General features: G+C 35.1%; 1 protein-coding gene across 17 annotated transcripts in view; it reads left to right on the top strand.

Annotated features, from left to right (window-relative positions):
* The window catches only part of TCF12 (transcription factor 12), a 348,736-nt gene that overhangs the window by 248,535 nt on the left and 79,974 nt on the right, over nucleotides 1-20,227 (top strand). For all 17 annotated transcript variants that reach the window (XM_070579213.1, XM_070579180.1, XM_070579162.1 and 14 more), the window contains one exon: nucleotides 20,011-20,146. In XM_070579213.1, coding sequence (XP_070435314.1) covers nucleotides 20,011-20,146 — 136 coding nt within the window. The remainder of the gene's footprint in view (nucleotides 1-20,010; nucleotides 20,147-20,227) is intronic.

Below are 20,227 nucleotides of genomic sequence, written 5' to 3'. Positions count from 1 at the left end.
CAAATGAGAGCCAAATCAATGTAATATTCTATAAATAAGAGAAAAAACCTAAGCTAAAATCTGTATTTGAAAAGACCCATAAAATTGATAACTCCTAGCTAGACCAATTAAGACAAAGGGAGACAGAGAATGAGGGGAAAGAACACAAATTACCAAAATCTGGAATAGAAGAGAAGTTATCACTGTAAATACATTAAAAAGATAAGGAAATATTGTAAAAGACTTAATTCAGTAAATGTGACAGGCTGGGTGAAATAAACAAATTTCTTGAAAAAATACCAAAAGGAGACAAGATAAAACAGAAAGTCTGAATAGTCCTATATCTATTAATGAAAGTAAATTCATCTCAAAAACTTTCCCACAAAAAAAACTTGAGGGTCATGTGGTTTCATTGGTGAATTCTTTCAAATGCTTAGGGAAAAAATAACACCAATCTTATACAAGCTGTTTTAGAAAATAGAGGAGGTGGGGTCACTTTGCAGCTCATTTTATGAGGTGAGCAATACCCTAATACTCAAACCACACATGTGGTTTGTACCAGAAATGAAAGTTTGGCTTAATGTTTGAAAATCAATAAATTTAAATGCAACACATTAACAGAATTAAGGAGAAAAAAAATATAGTCAGTTCCATAAATATAGAAAAGGTATTTGACAAAATCAAATACTCTTAATATGACCTCTCAACCAATTAATCATAGAAAGCATCTTCCTCAGTTTGATAAAAGACATGCATAAAGGATCTATAGTTAACGGCATACTTAATTGTGAAAGACGAAATGGTTTCCCCTAATATTAGAAACAAGGTAAGAATTTCCACTCATCACTTGAATTTTATGTCATGGCCAGTGTAATAAGGCAAGAAAAAATAAAGACATAAAAATTGGAAAGGAATCAATTAAGCTGAATTGGCAGAAGACATGTTTGTGTACATGGGAAATCCTAAGGAATCATCAACTTCTAGAACTAATCAAAACTTCTAGAACTAATAAGTACTTGTAGCTATGTCACAGGATACAAAGCCAACCTAAAAACTCCATTGTATTTCAGTACACTGGCAATGAACAATTAGAAAATGAAATTAATAAAACAGTACTATTTTTTTCATTTTTTATTGCAGTAACATTGGATTATAACATTATATAGCTTTCAGATGTACATTGTGATATATTTCGAATTCTGTGTCGATTACATCATGTTCACCACTCAAAAACTAATTATAATCCATCACCACACACAATTGCCTAATCCCCCCTTTTGCCCTCCCCCATCCCGCCTTCCCCTATGGTAACCACCAGTCTCTGTTGCTGTGTGTAAAACAGTACTATTTATAGTCACATCAAAATGCATAAAATATTGAGGGATAAATTTAACAAAAGATTGTGAGACTTCAACAATGAAAACTGTAAAATATTGCTGAGAGAAATCAAAGATATAAATAGAGATATACGCGATGTTCATGAATTGGAAGACTCAGTATCATTTAGATGTTAGTTCCACTGGGCTATAGATTTATTGCAGTCTCAACCAGAATTTCAGCAGGCTCTTTATAGACATTGAGAAGATTATTTAAAAGCTCATTTGAAAAGGTGCAGAATTCAAAAGAGCCAAAACAATCTTGAAAAAGAAGAAAGGAGGAAGAACTTATTTTACCTGACCTCAAGACTTGACATAAAGCAATACTAATCAAGATAGTTTGGTATTCATATAAAGATTTAACAAATATATCATGGGGCAGAATAGAGTCCAGAAATGGACCCATACCAGTAAAACAAATGATGTTCGATAAGAGCACCCCAGCAATTCAGTAACATATGGTGCTGGAACAACTGTCTATCAATATGAAAACAAAAGGAACTTCAGCTCTTACCCTTACATCAAACACAAACATAAATTTGAGATAGATCATGGATTTAAAGATGAAAGCTAAAATAATAAAGCTGCTAGGGGGAAAAAATTAGATGAATATCTTTGCCGCTTTAGGAAGAACAAAAATTTCTTGTGGAAGATATAGAAAGCATAAAACATGAAAGAAAATTGATTCATTGAACTTAATCAGGATTAAAAACACCATCAAGAAAATGAAGAGAGAAGCCATAGACCAGGGGAAGGTATTGGCAACACATATATCTGACAAGGGACTCATACATAGAATATATAATGATTCCTGACAACTCAGTAATAAAAAAAACCAAGCATCCCAATTTTTTAAAAATGGGCAGAACACTTGAGCAGACATTTCACAAAAGAAGATACATAAATGGGCAGTCAGCATATTAAAACATGCTCCACATTATTAGCTATCAGGCACATGAGAATTGAAAAAACAGTGACATACCAGTATACCTACCAGAATAGCTGAAATTGAAAAGATGATACATTGCTAGTGGGACTGTGAAATAGTACAATGACTTTAAAAAAGTGTTTGGCAGTTTCTTATGAAGTTAAGGACTCAACACTTTTACTCCCATGTATGTATCCAAGAGAAGTGAAAACATTATTCACAAAAAGCTTTCATCAAAAATGTTCATAACAGCTTTATTCATTATAGCCTAAAACTGGAAATAGCTCTGATGCTCATCAACAAGAGAGGATAAATGACCTGTGTTATATTCATATATTGAATACTATTCAACAATAAAATGGAATGATCTAATGATCTCAATAATGTTATGCTGAGCACAAGAGGCCAAATCTCAAAAATACTGTGTGACTCCATTTATATGAACGTCTGTAATAGGTAAAACTATCCTGTTGATAAAATCAACAATGATAAAAATCAAATCAATGGTTGCCAGTGGGAAGAGGGTTTCTCCTGTGAAGGGGCCCCATTTCTGAGGTGATGGAAATGATTTGTCTTGATAAGCATTCATCAAAACTGATTGAGTAGTACACTTAAGATCTGAACATTTTATTGTCTGTGAAGAACAGCTTAGTTTAAAAAAATGAAATGCCATTTACAGTAGCATCTAAGAAACTTAAAATACTTATGAATAAATTTTAACAAAAGACGTACAAGATCTCAGCACTAAAAACTGTTAAACTACTAAAAGTTACATAGAGAAATTTAAATAAAAGACCTCAGCAAATGCAGAGATGTACCATGTTTATGAATAGGAAGACAATATTCCTAAAATGTTAGCTCTTTCCAAATAGATCAGTAGATTAAATGCAATCCCAGTTATAACCCCCCAAGGATTTTTCTTGTGTGTGTAGGAATTTACAAGCTGATTTTAAAATTTCTTTGGAAATACGAAGAACCTAGAATACCCAAAGCAGTCTTGAAAAGTGAAGAGCACAGTAGGAGAATTTATGCTGCCGGACTCTCCTACTTAGTTTAAAGCTATAGTAATTAAGCAGCACAGTACTGACATAATTGAGAAATATGATGTTGGAACAGAATAGAGCCCAACAGGACACCCACACTTAGGTTGTCCATTTGATTTTCAACAGCATTTGCCAAAGTGGTCCAATGGAGACAGGAAAGATTTTTTAATAAAAGATACAGTAATGAATGGATATTCATATGGACAAATATGAGTCAGTCCTCTCACACTAAAAACAAAAATTATTCAAGATCAATCCTAGGGGCAAGCCCCGTGGCAGAGTGGTTCAGTCTGCGTACTCCACTTCAGTGGCCCAGGGTTTCACCAGTTTGGATCCTGGGTGTGGACATGGCACCATTCATCAGACCATGCTGAGGCAGCGCCCCATATAGCACAACCAGAAGGACCTACAACTAGAACATACAACTATGTACTGGGGAGGCTTTGGGGAGAAGAAGCAAAAAAAAGAAAAAGAAGATTGGCAACAGATGTTGGCTCAGGTGACAATCTTTAAAAAAAAAAGATGGATCCTAGACCGAAATGTAAATGTTAAAACTGCAAAGCTTTGGGCTGGCCCCATGGCCTAGTGGTTAAGTTCAGCACACTCTACTTTGGAGCCTGGGTTCGACTCCTGGGCACAGACCTACACCACGCTTTGGCAGCCAAACTGTGGCGGTACCCACTACAAATAGAGGAAGATTGGCATGGATTTACCTTAGGGCCAATCTTCCTCAGCAAAAAAACAAAAACAAAAACAAAAAAAACTCCAAAGCTTTAAGAAGAAAACATAGGAAAATACCTCCTTAATTTGGGAGTAAACAAAGCTTTCTTACACAGAATACAGAAAGAAAAAAAAACACAAAATTAAAAAAATGATAAATTAGACTTCATCAAAACTAAATCCTCCTGTTTGTCAAAAGGCATAGGCTAAAAAAAAAAATGAATAGACAAACCACAACCTGGGAGTCAGTATTTGCAAAACATCTATCTGACAAATGACTGATGTCTAGGATATAGAAAGAACTCCTGCAACTCTGTAATAACATTACCCAAGGCTTCTATGGTTTTTCTCTTCAGGAGGTTGAAGTGTAGTGGATGAACAAATTTCCAATCCCTTCTAGACTTGTAATTCTATGGTAATTTCAAGAACCGGATCATTTCTAGTTGGTAACATGATTACAAGCTGCTCCATAAAAGATACCTGTGGTGTAGCTACTTCTCTTTGTTTTTCTTTCTTTCTCTTCCTGCGGCCTTCCCTGATAAAGCTTCTGTTCTAAGGACAACAATTTTCCTTAGCCAGTGAGATCTGACAGTGTTAGAGTTTGAATTGTGTTACTTGATGGGGTGATTTCTGACAGTATATTTAGAGAAAACCCTAAAGGATGAGACCAATGGAATAGTTATCCAGCCTCAGATATCATAATATAAGAAAGTCTTACTGCTATAGGGGAGGAAAGTTTTCCTCAACCTTTTTAGGGTTCCTGGCTGGGTCTGTAAAGCAAACTGACAAATTAACAGGATTAAGTTAACAGATTAACAGGAGAAAAGAATACAATCTTATTTAATAGAAGTTTTACATGACATGGGAGCCTTCATAAGGAAACAAAGACCAAAAGAAACCTGTATACTTTTATGCTAGGTTGGTTGAAGTGCAGACAGTCATGGAGGAATACGACAGCTTAAGGATTATGAGGTAATTGTAGTAAACTGGGGGGAACTCAGTAAGGCCTGTTCATTAGGATTCTTCTTGGCATCCCTTTGTCTTTGGAGATAAGGATGCTCCTTTCCTCCAGGTACAGGGAGGGCATCTCTCACATGAGGATGTTATGGCCTGTCTCAGGAAAGAAGGGGGGTGGAGTGCGATGGGGGGGGGGGGGGGCAGTGGCAGGTCAGAGTGACCTTCCTGCTTCTGCCCATTTCTCAAACTCCTTAGCCTAAAATATTCAATATGCCAACGTAGTGGTGTATCCTGACTAAATACACAGATCTTTATCCCACAATGTAATGTATTAATTGTATTTTAACATTTTACTGGCCAGATTTTTGCAATTTTTCTGTTCTTCATTTTTAATAAGAATCCGTTATTCCCTAACGCCTTTGTGCCCTTAATAATTACAGCATTCCCAATTTGCAAAAATTTGTTGCAACTTTCGTTTTAAGCAGATCAAATGCACTAACTATTTAAATGCTTTATTTTTTTCTTCCTTGCTTCTTTTTTACTGGGTGAAAAATGTCAAGGAAACAACTTCACACATTACAGACTTGCTTAAAAGATAAAGAATTGCATCAACAAGTATTTGCTTGTTTTACCATATGTAAGTAACTGGGCCAGGCAACAGAGTAAAGGAATTAGTATCAGTCCTCAAGAAACTTACATTCTGGTTGGCGGAGACCAGCTATGTACACACGGAAAGCTAACTAAAATAATAAGATGATCCATAGTAAATCTCGAATAAGTAGCACAGATGTAAATTAGAACTCAGAAGAGAGAAATGAATGTGATTTTGATACAGAGAAGATTTTGCAAAGGAAGTATAGAACCCTAAAGTCTTAGAGGATGGGTAAAAATTTGAGAGAGTCGAGAGGAGGACATGTTGGGGAAAGAGAACATATGACTAATGAAATAGAGGCAGTAACATCCAACACTTTATAGCTGTTTCCTTAATTTTCTCCCACCAAAACTATAGGCTTTGTGAGGGCAGGGTCAGTGGCTTCTTGTTCATTGTATTTCCAACATATAGCTCTGTGCCTGACAAATAGAAAATATCAATGAATACCTTTTGAATGAATGAATTTTGAGTGAAAAAATAAGTGAATGTGTGTTCTAGGAATAGTAGCATTTTAGTTTGGCTTGAATGAAATATTTATTTAGGGGAACAATGTGAGATGTTTGCATTCTAAGGATGAGGCTTGAATGCCTAACCAAAAAGTGTGTACTTTATCATGTAAGGATTTAGGATTGGACACATGGCATGATGAAAAAATACAAGTGTTTCTTAGGAAAGTTAAGCTCTGGTTCAGGATATACAAGAGAATTTATAAACAGATGTCAGGGAGGAAAAATTTCTCCTCTACCCCTTCTAAATTCTTCTGACTGGTCTAAGAATTAAATTGACATCAGATAGATTAACAGGAGAAAATCAAATTTAATTATGTATCTATGGGAACCCCAAAGATAGGAGATTCCCCAACAGTCAGGCAGTTGAAGTTTTTATGCCATCCTGAGCTTAGGAGAAGGGAGTAGGGTTCTAGGAGGAAAAGAGCTTAGAGGAAGATGGGAAAAGCAAATGTTTGGTAAACAGTTGTTTGCCGTGCAATGCAGAGACAATGGGACACAGAGAGGACTGATCAAACAGGCCTTGCTAAGTTTCCCCCAATCTACCACACGTAGGTCATACTCTTTGTAGATATCTCTTATGATAGCTCTTCTTCCTAGAACAAGTCCTTGATCTAAGTTTTTGGGGGCACAAGAGAGAGGTAAAAAGCAAAACTTCCTGAGTCTTTCTTGTCTTAAAAATAATCAGCTTAAAATAATTCTTTTGCCAAAGAGAAACATTTTAGGGTGGGAAATTTTGCTCCCCTACACTGGAGTCAAGGAAACTATTTGAGCTAATATTGCTCTGGGTCACATATGAAAAAAAGTAGGCTAGGAGGTAGTTTAGACAGATTCTTAGTTATCATATAACAATAGCACATTGCAGGGGTTAATAGCTAATTTAAAAAAAATAAGTAAAATCATGACTCTCCTACAGATATAACAATGGACATGTATATAGATTTTATCTCATCAGTAAAGAAATTTCTAAGGTTTCAGAACAAGTTCAAAAGAGTGTCCAAAAACAGACACATTCATAGATCAAAATTATGGAATTTAATGTTCAAATGGAGGCAAAAAATTTTCCCACCTTTGGAGGAGGGTGGTAGAGGTATTGAGGGTCAGGGAGGGTTGTTTATCCCTTCACTGGACAGAACTTTTTTGCAGGTCTATAGATAAGAATTATTTTACATTGCTATCAGTTATCTACAACTCATAGAATTGTAAAATAGCTCCCATGCAATGAGAATCAAATAACCTGGAAAGATGCTCTCTAGATCAGGGGTCAGCAAAGTGTGACTACCAGCCAAATATTTTCACCCCTTTCTATTTCTGTGAATAGTTGTATTAGAACATAGCCATGCCCACTCATTTACATGTTGGCTATGGCTCCTGACTTGCTTTTAGGATAGAGTTGAGTAGTTATAACATAGACAGTATCAGTATGGCCCACAAAGCTTGAATATTTTCTGTCTGGCCCTTCACAGAATACTAGATAATGCAAAAACTTTCCATTGAAGCATGATTTTTTCCTACTCAGGTATGTATTTCTGACAAATTAAGAGAATTAGAGGCTTTCATATGTAGCCAGTCCGTATTATACTGGCCTGCTGTTTTCCCAAGAGGATTAATTAAAGCTAATTGTTTTAAAGACCAGTTTGGATATTTCTTTATATAACAACAAATCTAATAGTAAAGACCTTAGCCTTAGGTTGAATTATTAGAAACATCATATTTAGAACAAGTAAGTTGATATTGTATACCATTCTGAACAAATGCATCTCAAAACAGGCATAAGTTAACTAAAACTCATTCAGAGAAGAATTTGCAAATAGTAAAGTAACTTGCAACTCTTGCATTGGAAAAATGATTAAAGGACTAAGGGCTATTTACTTTTAAGAACGGAAGACTCTAGTAACATGAGAAGCGTCTTCAAATATCTGAAGCATAATTTGGTTTGTTTTTTTAAGGTTAAAACTTTGGACAATGGATAGGAATTAACAATCCTGATTATAACTTAATGTAAAAAGGAATGCTCTTATAGTACAGAGGATGGAATATTCAACCTTAATAGGTAGTGACTTCCTTCTCACTGGATGTGTTCAAACAGAGGCTAGACATTCACTTTACTGGGGTTTTTATAATAGAGGGATTAGAGCATTTGTTGTTGATTGAAATAAAAGGCCATAAAGTATTCTTCCAATTCCGTGAGCTCTCTAGTGGCAAGGCTTTCCAAGAGGTGTTGATAATCCATCTGAAGTTGGAGACCAGAAATTACTATTGACATTAACCTGTATGCTTTTATATGTGTTTTAATTTTTATTCCAATAGTACTCAGCAGACTAAATGTAGAAGCTTAGACAGCAAATGATTGAATTGATACAGTGATCAGGTTTGCAAGTCAATTGAATAAATTAGTGATAATACATAATAGCTAACATATATCAGACACTTACTAGTGCCAGGCATTGTGCCAATTACCTTACAGACATTTCACTTGGTCCGTGGAATACTCTACAAAAAAAATGTTATTGTTGTTGCTGCTGCCGCTGCTATTGCTGGTATTATTATTCCTCCTATTTGACAGCTGAAGAACCTGAAGCCTCAGGGGTTATATACTTCATGCAAGGTTTCATAGCTGATAAGCGGCAGAACAATAGGTGGATTGGGAATGAGATAATAGTTAAGGTAGTGGACTATGTGGTCTAATTTTCAAAGGAGGGAAATGAGCCATGATTAAACCTTGGAATGGGGAAAAAAAAGGTCAAGATATTGGATGTCATGAGGCAAAAGAACAAGTGCAATAAGTATTAAGGGAGCGATGGTGCTGTAAATCTATGTGAGAGTTGAATATTGGACTTAAAAATTTCGGAAGTCGAGTGGTTCCTAGTACTAACAACATCTTTTTTTTTTTAAAGATTTTATTTTTTTTCTTTTCCTCCCCAAAGCCCCCCGGTACATAGTTGTATATTCTTCGTTGTGGGTCCTTCTAGTTGTGGCGTGTGGGACGCTGCCTCAGCGTGGTTTGATGAGCAGTGCCACATCCGCGCCCAGGATTCGAACCAACGAAACACTGGGCCGCCTGCAGCGGAGCACGCGAACTTAACCACTCAGCCACGGGGCCAGCCCCTAACAACATCCTTTTGAGAGTGGGTTATTCTATAGTGATTGGAGAGTTGTTGGAGTCAAGAACGTCAAGAAGACAAAAAACTGGCAGGTTGGATCAATGTTGAAGCTGTCCAAGAGATGATTCACTCATGAAGTAGCATGTGGAAATGGCCATGCACAGTGGGTAGCACACAGTAGGCATTCAGAAACTGTTTGAATCTGAATCCTGTGATTTAGGAAAGAGTACATTAGTAAGGGTAGTAAACCATCACCTGCATGCAGAGTGAGCCTGAGCTTTGTAAGTTGTTTGGAACATAGATAAAATAAATCACTTTGTGGGAAGAAAGTCTCACCCTGAAATATTAGGCAGTAGACAATTTTAATTTCCTGCTTCTATTAAAAGGTTAGAGAGAGTTAGATCTTGTGCCAAGGTTACTTGTCAGAGAAAAAACTTCGTTGTTTCTGTTCTCTCCATAAAATTTGTTAATTTATACTTTTGGCGGTACTCAGTGCTTTTGGGGACATTGTTTCAAAAAGTCAGTTTATTCTTTTGCAAACTTATTTCAGGAGAAAAGAACATGTTAAATAATGGCTAGAGATTAGACACCGTCTCAGAAAAACAAAATGAAAAGAGAGATGACCTCAGACAGGGTGTTACATGATAATAGGGATTGTTGTCAGTTTGGGGGGGCTGTAACAAGAACTGAGAAATGGCAGAATGGGTGAAACGGGAGCAGCAGGATGTTGACAGTTGTTGAGGCTGGGTGGAAGGTACATGAGGTTCATGTGCTGGTTTTTTCCTACTTTTGTTTATATTTGAAAATTCTCAAAATAGAAAGTTTAATTTTTTAAAGATGTCTAGTAAACAATGTTTCAGTTCAAAAAGTATCACATACTTATCTATATGCTTAGTACTATGTTTAGTTTTGTGTTTAATTGTATTCTTGAAAATGCGAGGGTTTGGGAGGAGGGGGATACTAGTTTACTAGATGTGAAAGTTAGCATTAAAGGGAAAGGGAGTGGCTTCAAAGTATCAGAACTCTGCTGAAAATTTTAAGAGGTAATACTTTCCACAAAAGCAAAGGAGAAATGACATTTGTTTATCTCCTGTTCTTTTAATGTTGGTTAGCCCCTCACATAGCTGGCTCCTTTGCATTCACAAAAGAAAAGGCTCAAAGACATACTGGTAGCTTTTCAGGAAGACTTTCAGAGGGCCCTATCTGACAAGGAAGTTCTAAATTCAGACATTCAGAAAAAGTCTTCACTTATGAGAACATGCATAGAGTATGCTCACTACTGACCTCATGAGCATCTGCCTTCAAGAAATCCCTTATAACATGTTTGGAAGTGAGGACTCTCTTTATGGAAGCCTATGAAATCCTAAAAGAAAGTCATTCTTATTTCGTATTTGCAATTATTTAAATACTGGATGTATAAAAATAGCTTTTGTCTGGTCCTCTTCATAGTTCTTCTGTTTCCAAGAAGTCTTTGTTGATCTACATCCCAGATCTTCCTACTTTGCTATCTTTCCTTGGCTGATGTAGGAGAAAAGTTCAGAGAAAAAAATTAATGAAAATGAAATATTAAGATAGTAAAATTTCCCTCTGGTACTGATAATTAAAGAAGATTGAGAACCTTAAACTGCTAAGATTGCCATGTTTTAGTAACTTAACAGTATATAGGTAGTTTCATTTCTTTTCTTTTTTCTCTTTTTAAACAAGAAGGATTGGGCTGATTGTGTTGGCAGGATGCTTTGATGGATGACTGTCATTATCTTCTCAAACCTGCGTGACACTTTAAGTATAGAAAATGATAATTAAATCTTCGAGAGACCATGTTGAGATTATAAGACTTGGGACTTGTAAAAGAACCAGCATAACAGTTGGCTAGTGGTGGCTGGTTTGTTTTTATTGACCCAGGAAAGGAATAGAAGCATCTCAGGTTTTCTTTTACTTTGTTTCCCTGTACATCCTCCCTCCCCCCAATTAGTATATTGTTCAAAATGTTGATAATGGCTTGAAACTATTCAGGTTGCACAAAGCATTTAATGAAATCTTGTCTTAGACAAAACACTAGAGAGAATCATAATTAATGTCTCATTTTCTGCCAGTTGCTATTGATTACTCATTCAAGATCCCTTTGTTCTCAGAATGATAACAACTGTAGTTTGCATCACTATCTAATGAGATTCACAGGATAGAATTCTTTAACAACATGCTGATAATTGCTGACATATCCCGGGAATTTCAATGTAAATGAATTTGCATCATAATACAATTATTTCACAAATGTCTGTGTTTTCCAAATTTGAAATTTATTACAGTCTGTTTTTTAATCATTCGTAGAAAATTAACAGAAGGCTGATATATTATTAAAGCCCAACATTTATATTTTGCCCTGAGTTCCCCTTTACTCTGAGATTTTGATATGATTGTGACTTGGGGTGAGAGGCTTCTTTGTCACTCTTCAGTTCCCCTGTCATGATCTCTGAAACTTCAAATAGATTTAAAGCTGAACTATACTGTGATGTTCCTAAATTAAAAGAACAATTGCAAATATGATAATACTATAGTAATTTTGCTCTTAGAATAATTTTGTGTGTGTGTATGTGTGAGTGTGAGGAAGATTAGCCCAAAGCTAGTATCTGTTGCCAATCTTCCTCTTTTTTGCTTGAGGAAGATTGTCCTTGAGCTGATGTCTGTGCCAGACTTCTTCTGTTTTTTTGTATGTTGGATGCCATCACAGCATGGCTTTGATGAGTGGTGTGTAGGTCCGTGCCCAGGATCCAAAACCATAAACCCTGGGCTGCCAAAGCAGAGCACACAAACTTAACCACTTTGCAACTGGGCCGGCCCCATCTTAGAATAATTTAGTTTCTTCATCCCTCAATGACAAAAGAAACACATGGTAGGGTATAAAAAATTCAACTGATATCTTAACAGTTTGTGTACTCTTGTTTTATCGTGATTTTGTTTTATACCTTTCTACTTCTTTAATTAGTACACTCCACTGTCAAAAAGACAAATCTGGGAACATCTGCTTCCCTTTAGGTATTAAAACTGCATACCATTTCAGGAGTGTAATATAAGCATAAAATTAACGAATTCTGTGGAATGTACACAGTGCAGAGGTTCCATGAGTCCATATTAAATATTTTAAATGTTTTGAGATATGCAACTATAACATTAGGTACTCTCCATCTTATTTTTCTAGAAAACAAATTAGTGATGAGTTAGTGCTTCAAATTAGTCATAAAATGAGACTAATAATTTTTGACATAGGCTTTGAATGGATATCAAAATATATTTACTACAGTATACAGTACATTTGGGCCAAGCCATTGAATGGAAAAAGCAGTTCCAAGGAAGCAAGCCTATGTTTATCAAGATTTCAAACACTTTCCCTTTTAAGGGTAAAGAATATCCAAATTACTGCAGTGTGATTCTGAATCCTCCTGGCTCATTTCTACATAGGATGTTCTTCTGTGTTCCTATTAAATCACATTTAGAGTACCTTCCAATATAATTGAGAAGTTGCATTAATAAATGATGTTGGCCAAGCTCACTACTTTATTCCTCTTCTTTACCTTTGGTCAATATCACCATGAAGGCTTACACTGAATAGCCTTTTCAAGTTCACATTTTAGAGTCTGGGTTTCTCAAGCATGTGAAGAGGAAGAGAGAACTTAAGAATATATATATCTCTCTCACACACGTAGGCTACTAAAGTTCCAAGTAAAGAAATGGGGATTTTTATTTACAGGCTAGAGGTTTGTCATATGTAATTCAAAAGGAAATTTACTTACTGTAGATTTTATTACAATAATCTGGGCTGTATTAGTGTTTCAGGGATAACCTTTCATTGATTATTCTTCAGTAATTAGATACATTTTTCATAGATGAGGTGCTAGATGACCATAAAAAACATTCTTTTTTTAAGCATATGTTAATAAATGTAGTGCTGTGTCATTTCGGAATACTAATTCTGCCTTGAATAAGACAACTCCGCAGAATAAAACTGCTTTGCCTAGTTCTGTATCCTCTGGGATACTTGTGTATTCTTTTTGCCTGAGATACCTCCAGGACAAGATCAGTCGTAATCAATAATGCTTCTCATTTGTTTTAGGTAGGCAGAAAAATCAATAATATGAGCTGATACATAAATTTATTTTAGGAAAAAAATTAAGTAGTTGATTTTGTGTGCTTTAGTGTTAGCAAAATGTTTGAAGAATCAAATAAAGGAAAAATAAATGATTTTATTAGTGGTATAGTATCAAAATGTTAGACTTATATAGTTTAGCCCTTGATGTTTTTAGTCATCTTTTCCATTAGTTTCATGGATATTATTTCCTAGATTATCAAATCCTTGTGGAGAAAACCTTGTCTTAAACTTCTTTTGTATTTCTTACAGTCCTGAATAATTCATTTTAGTTAACAGGATGAAGTATCATCTTGTGTTCTTAAAAAGAAACAATTTCTCTTACATTTATTTTGCCTAATCAAATAGATCATGATACAGATTAATCGGGGGAAATAGTTATTTCTGTGATTAGGATGGCTGAGTGAAGAGCAGCTTCTGGATCTTTTTTGGCATTAATATTCATTGTAGAACAAGAAAACAGGGTATTTCCTAACCACATCTCCATATTTGTGTGGAGTACGGAGAAAGGTTTATCAACACTAAAATTGGTAACAAGTAAACTTTTTTTCCTAAAAAAAATTTGTTTTCCTTCTTTTTCTTCCATTATTTCATGCATTTGTGCAAAATCTACCAGTGTGTGTTCTATAGATAGCTCAGCTTTGGGATTGAAATCCACAAATTCATTTACAGGTTAGTCAATATTTTTTCAAGTTAACAATCTTCTAAATGATAATTAGGTTCCTGAACTATTGTAGAAGGAAAGAGGAAAGAGCCTCTTAAACAGACCTAGATTCAAATTAGGATTCCACTACTTGCTATGTGTATAACATAAAATTTATATAGTACTTAATAAGATTGCAGTAAATATTAACTGAGATGGTACCTTTTTTTGGGAAAAATTACAAACCCACAGAAAAGGTGTAAGAATAGTACAGTGAGCATCCATGTGCTCCTACTCAGGTTTCATCAATTAGTATTTCACCACATTTGTACACATACATTCCTTTTCTTACACTCACTATGTGTGTATATGTATGTTTATCTATATGCTATATGTATATGCTACACTTCTACTGAATCATTTGAGAATAAGTTGGCATTTTACTATTTATTCTTGATCTAGATTGATACAGTTTGAATCTGTCGCACTCCTCTTTGGATTTAGCTTCTAATTGTCAACCCTCTTTCTAGGGACCTGTCTATTCTCTTTCCTATTTCTAACATCCTATCTTACCTTAGCCATTGGGAGATGTAACTCAACCAGCTTGGATTCAGGGCAGATGAGGTCTCCTTACTTAGGACAAAGAGTTTGTGCCCAGGAAACAGAATAAAAAATGTCATTCATCTTATTTTCATTCTTTTGTGATATTTAGAATGTGTTAATCTATGGAGCAAGAAAGGGTGAAATTGAGTTTTTGTTTTCAGTGGGGCCTACAATCATGCTACTTACTTTTACTTAAGCCTTATTTACTTTTTCAAGAAAGCCTTGAGCTAATTAGTTACACCCATTTATAGAAAAGGAAACAGACACATTAGTGTTAGATAATTTGCCCAGGATCATACACTCAGGATTTGAACTCAAGGTAGCTAACTCCAAAGTCCATACTGTTTCCAGGACATCAGAATTTTTGTAGACTTTTCATCTGCTTTTAGGAATATAAGAAATACACTTTCCCATTCACCATTTAGATTATTCTGTGCTTCTCTTAGTCTTTATTATGACTATTTGACTTCAAGAAGATATAACTCACTGGCTACATTATACTTATCTGAATCTATCTTTATCTTATAACTTAAGCAGACAGACTTCTTCACCATCCTCCAGACTTGATCCTTTGTCCCTCCATTCAATCATTACATAAGGGGTCAATACACATTTTCTAAAAAAGTCTAGATAATAAATATTTTAGGCTTTGCAGACCATACGTTCTCTGTTGCAACTACTCAACTCTTCTTTGTAGCGCAAAAACAGCCATAGCCAATACACAAATGAGTGGGTGAGACTGTGTTCCACTAAAAGTATGGTCAAAAACAGGCCATATTTGACCTGCAGGCCTTGGTTTGTTGACCCCTAGTATAAATCATCTTCTTACATGCTCATTAGAATTTATATACCAGGGAAATGTTGTATGGAGCACTGTTAAGAGACATAAGAATGCTCATCCTACTCTTGTATTTGTTTATATATGTACAATGACCAGTTTCATATGTGCCTTCTACATGAGAGGATGAAAATGAAGTAATAAATACAGCAGGTGCCTCAAAACATAATATCATGAAATTCAGTTTTGTACTGAGCAGGGAACATGCTATTAAAAGACTAGTGATGTTTAAAGGAAAATTTCGAGGTACGTGGCCCCTGCCCTCAAACATGTGGTGATAATATGTTCCATCCAGCATATTATAAGCTATATTCTGATCGCTATTTGAGGAATGTTGAATGTGCCTTGCACAGGCAGAAAGAAAAAGAAGAAAGAAACACAAAACAGATGTGACAATGAAAATTTCAGTATAACATGTATGGGAGACTTGATGACTCCTAGGTCACACTACTCACAGAAATAACATAATTAGGAGCTCCATTGCTAATTGTTTGTTATAAAGATAGAAAGAATACATGTGTTATTTACAGTGATATTGATTTCTCAGTTTTATCATTTCTCCTGGAGATTATTATCTTAAGGAAAACTCTTTTTCCTTTATGTCTGATAATCACATCCTTATTTCCCAATCTGTTGAACCTTCTATCTCTTGGAATTTGTGCAATTAATGCTAAATAATTACATTGATAGTATGTAATCTTTTCGTGTACACATCATGTTGTCTGGTGTTTGAAATCCTCTTCTCATTTTTCTTCTTTATAAAGGAAGATATGAACTCTGTTCAAAGAAGAATTTACCTTTTAAGGAATCTGAAAAAATTGTTTTCTTAATTATAAGCATTTCTGAAAGATCTAGTGATCTTTGGCTGGTTTAGTACATTGATTACTTTATGTGTACTCCAGCATTGTTGAATAGGCTTTTTTACAAAAATGAAATATCAAATGAAAATGAAAAGACAATATAGCAAAACATATGAGATGCACTGAAAGCAGTAATCACAGGGAAATTTATATTTGTAAATGCCTACATTAAAAAAGAAGAAAGATCTCCAATCAATAACCTAACTTTACACTATAAGAACCTAGAAAAAGAAGAGTAAACCAAACCAAAGAGCAGGAATTTTAAAAAATAGAGAATAGAAAAACAAAGGAATCAACAAAGTCAAATGTTGGTTCTTTGAAAAGATCAGCAACATTGACAAACCTTTAGCTAGATGGACCAAGATAAAAAGGAGAGTCTAATTGTTAATCAGAAGTGAAACTAGGGAGCATTACTACTGACCTTACAAAAATATAAAAGAATACTCTGAACAATTGTATGCTAACAAATTAGACAATCTAAAGGAAATGACAAATTCCTACAAACATACCCACTACCAAGACTGACTCAAGAAGAAATAGAAAATCCAAATAGAGATAAAACAAGTAAAGAGGTTGAATCAGTAATAAAAATCTTTCCCAAAAAGAAAAGCCTAGGACTAAATGACTTCACTAATACATTCTACCAATCATTTAAAGAAGAATTAACACCAATCCTTCTCAAACACTTCTTAACTAATTCTATGAGGCTAGCATTACCCTGATACAAAAACCAGAAAGAGATATCACAGGAAAAAAGGAAACTACAGATGAGTACCTTTTTGTATATTAATGTAAAAATCTTCTGAAAATACTAGTGAGCTAAATCCAGCAGCATATTAAAGGGGTTATACATCATGACCATGTCCACTTTCATCACTTATATTCGACATTTTACTAGAAATTCTATGAGAGCAATTAAACAAGAAAAAGAAATAAAAGGCATCCAAATTGGAAAGGAAGAAGTGAAACTATCCCTATTTGCAGATGATATGATCTTATATATAGGGAATCCACAATAAAACTATTGGTTCTAATAAATAAATTTAGTAAAGTTGCAAGATTTAAAATCAACACACAGAAATTAGTTGTATTTCTATACACCAATAATGAACAAACCAAAAATAAAACTAGGAAAATAACTCCATTTACAATAGCATCCAAAAGAATAAAATACCTAGGAATAAATTTAACCACAAAGTTTAAGACTTGTACACTGGAAACTACGAAGCATTGCTGAAAGAAATTAAAGAAGACCTAAATAAATGGGAAAATATTCAGTGTTCGTTGATGGAAGACTTAATGTTGTTAAGATGGCAATACTCCCTAAAGCAGTGTACAGACTTAGTGCAGTCCTTATCAAAATTCCAATGGCATCTTTTTGCTGAAATGGAAAAGCTGATCCTCAAATATATATATAATTCAAAAATGGGCAAAGGACTTGCATAGACATTTTTCCAAAGAAGATATACAAAGGGCCATCAAACCCATGGAGAGATGCTCAACATCATTAGTAATTGGGGAAATGCAAATCAAAACCACAATAAGATACCACTTCACACCCATGAGGATGACCATAATTTAAAAAACAGGAAATAACAAGTGTTGGTAAGGTTGTAGAGAAATTAGAAGCCTCTACTTTGCTGGTGGGAATGTAAAATGGTGCAGCCACTGTGGAAAATAGTTTGGCAGTTCCTTGAAAAGTTAAGCATAGAATCACCATGTGACCCAATAATTCCACTCCTAAGTGTATATCCAAAAGAATTGAAAACAGATACTCAAAACAAATACTTGTACCTGAATGTTCATAGCAACACTATTCACAATAGTCTAAAACTGGAAACAACTGAAATGTCTCATCAATGGATGAATAAATAAACAAATTGTAGTGTAGCCATACAGTGGAATATTATTCAGCCCTAAAAAGGAATGAAGTACTGATTCATGCTACAACCTGAATGAACTCTGAAAACATGCTAAGTGAAAGAAGCAAGACGTTCGCATATTGCATGATTTCATTTATATGAAATATTCAGAATAGGTAAATCCATAGAGATAGGAGCAGGTTAGTGGTTGCCAGGACCTAGCAGAGGGGAGGAATGGAAGTGAGTATTTAATGTTATGGAGTTTCTGTTTGGAGTGATAAAAGTGTTCTGGAACTAGATGGTGATGGTTGCACATTATGAATGTACTAAATGTCTGATTAGAAACTTTAAAATTGTTAATTTTATGTTATGTAAATTACAGCTCAATTTTTTAAGCTGAAATATAAAAATTATTTAAAATCATTAAGTGATATGATAAACTGCAATGAGAGTTTTTCTTAATTATTAGAATGCAGTCAGGGACTGGGTTACTATGACTACTATTACAAAGTGCTACTGATTCTTTATGACCAGAGCTGAGGTTTGTGTCTCAGTACCTTTATGATACTCAGTGGCTGAAAGGACAGTGACTAAGAGTATGGTGAAGGCAGTAAGCGGTATTAAATATGAAGTATTAAATTAAAAGTTTATCAGAAGGAACACAGTTCTTTTCACTTGAGAGCATCCTCTCACGTGTGTCCAACATCCTTTCAAGTGGAAGTCTTCTTTTTCTGTCAGCTACTAGAAAGCTTGGAACCAAAATCTGCCAAGTCAGCTTCATCTGCTTTATGATTGAGTCATTAGGTTAGTAGGTCAGAGCTGCTGGATTTCACTGAAGCACTTGACAAAGTCTCATGATGTCACTGTAGCATTCCTTAGGGCTTTCTCCTCAGCCTTGTCCTGATGTTTCATTTTTTTAAATCACATTTTTTATGCCCACATACTAGAAATGCTAGTAAACGCATTGGTTGACAGACTCAGAATCTTAAAAAGATAGGAATGGATGATTATTATGAATCAAATATAACAAAATGAATTTTATCCAAGAAAAGTCTCATACTTGGGTCAAAAAAACACGAACTGGAAAAAGAAACCATTGGAGGGACATGACTTAATAGCAACATATGCAATAAAGAGTAATAGGGTATGATCACTCTTAACCTCTCAGTATAAGCTAACACAAATGGGTTGTTTAAATCTAGTGTTAAAAACTGCTCTGCACTAAGCAGGCCACATCTGGGGCATTGTCCTCAATTCCATTTTCCAAGAGACTTTGACAAACTGAAAATAAATCTAGAGTTCTGTATAAAGGATGATGAGGAAGACATTCAAGCCCATGTCGTAAGATACAATTGAAGAAAACAGGAATGGCTAGTCTTAAAAATATTGGCACTCTTCAAACAATGAGAGCTAATCAAAAAGAAACAGGAAAAGGCAAAAGAACAGAGCTGACTGCCTTGTATGGTCATGAAAGCATTCCAGCAAAGACTGGGTGGATGTTTTTCAAAAATATTCTTAATGATTAAACGATGGAACCACGTGGTAACTAAAGTGTCTTTCAACCCTAAGATTGTATGGATCTACATAATTACTAGAAAGCAGGTAACATGAGAATGGGGAAAAAGAGAAAATATGGGCTTAAACCAATGGTTTAATAGAACTCAAATACAACTTATTGAATGCTTCTAAATTCAAGGCATTGTTGAAGGTACTATATATAATTCAGAAGTGATGACATTTTCAGGTTTGGGTTGGTATCAGTGGGACAATAACTTGTTTCATTGGCCTTGTTTTATAGTCTAGTCTCCTGAGACAAGATCTAGGGCTTGGAAGCCCAGCTCAGCTGTCTTCTTCAGGAAAACCGGGGACACCATACTACTCATTCTCTGCCACAAGTTCCAGGAGAAGACCACTCCATGATTCTGCAGCACTTGGTAAGTGCATCACACAACAAATCCCATCCTACACATGGTTCCTTTCCCCCCCCTTATTCTTTACTGCTGGCTGCACTTTTA

Source organism: Equus przewalskii, chromosome 1 (assembly GCF_037783145.1).
Source record: "Equus przewalskii isolate Varuska chromosome 1, EquPr2, whole genome shotgun sequence".
NCBI classification, from domain to species: Eukaryota; Metazoa; Chordata; class Mammalia; order Perissodactyla; family Equidae; genus Equus; species Equus przewalskii.
The sequence above is the reverse complement of the archived record's forward strand: the minus strand, read 5'-3'. Positions and strand labels throughout refer to the sequence as shown.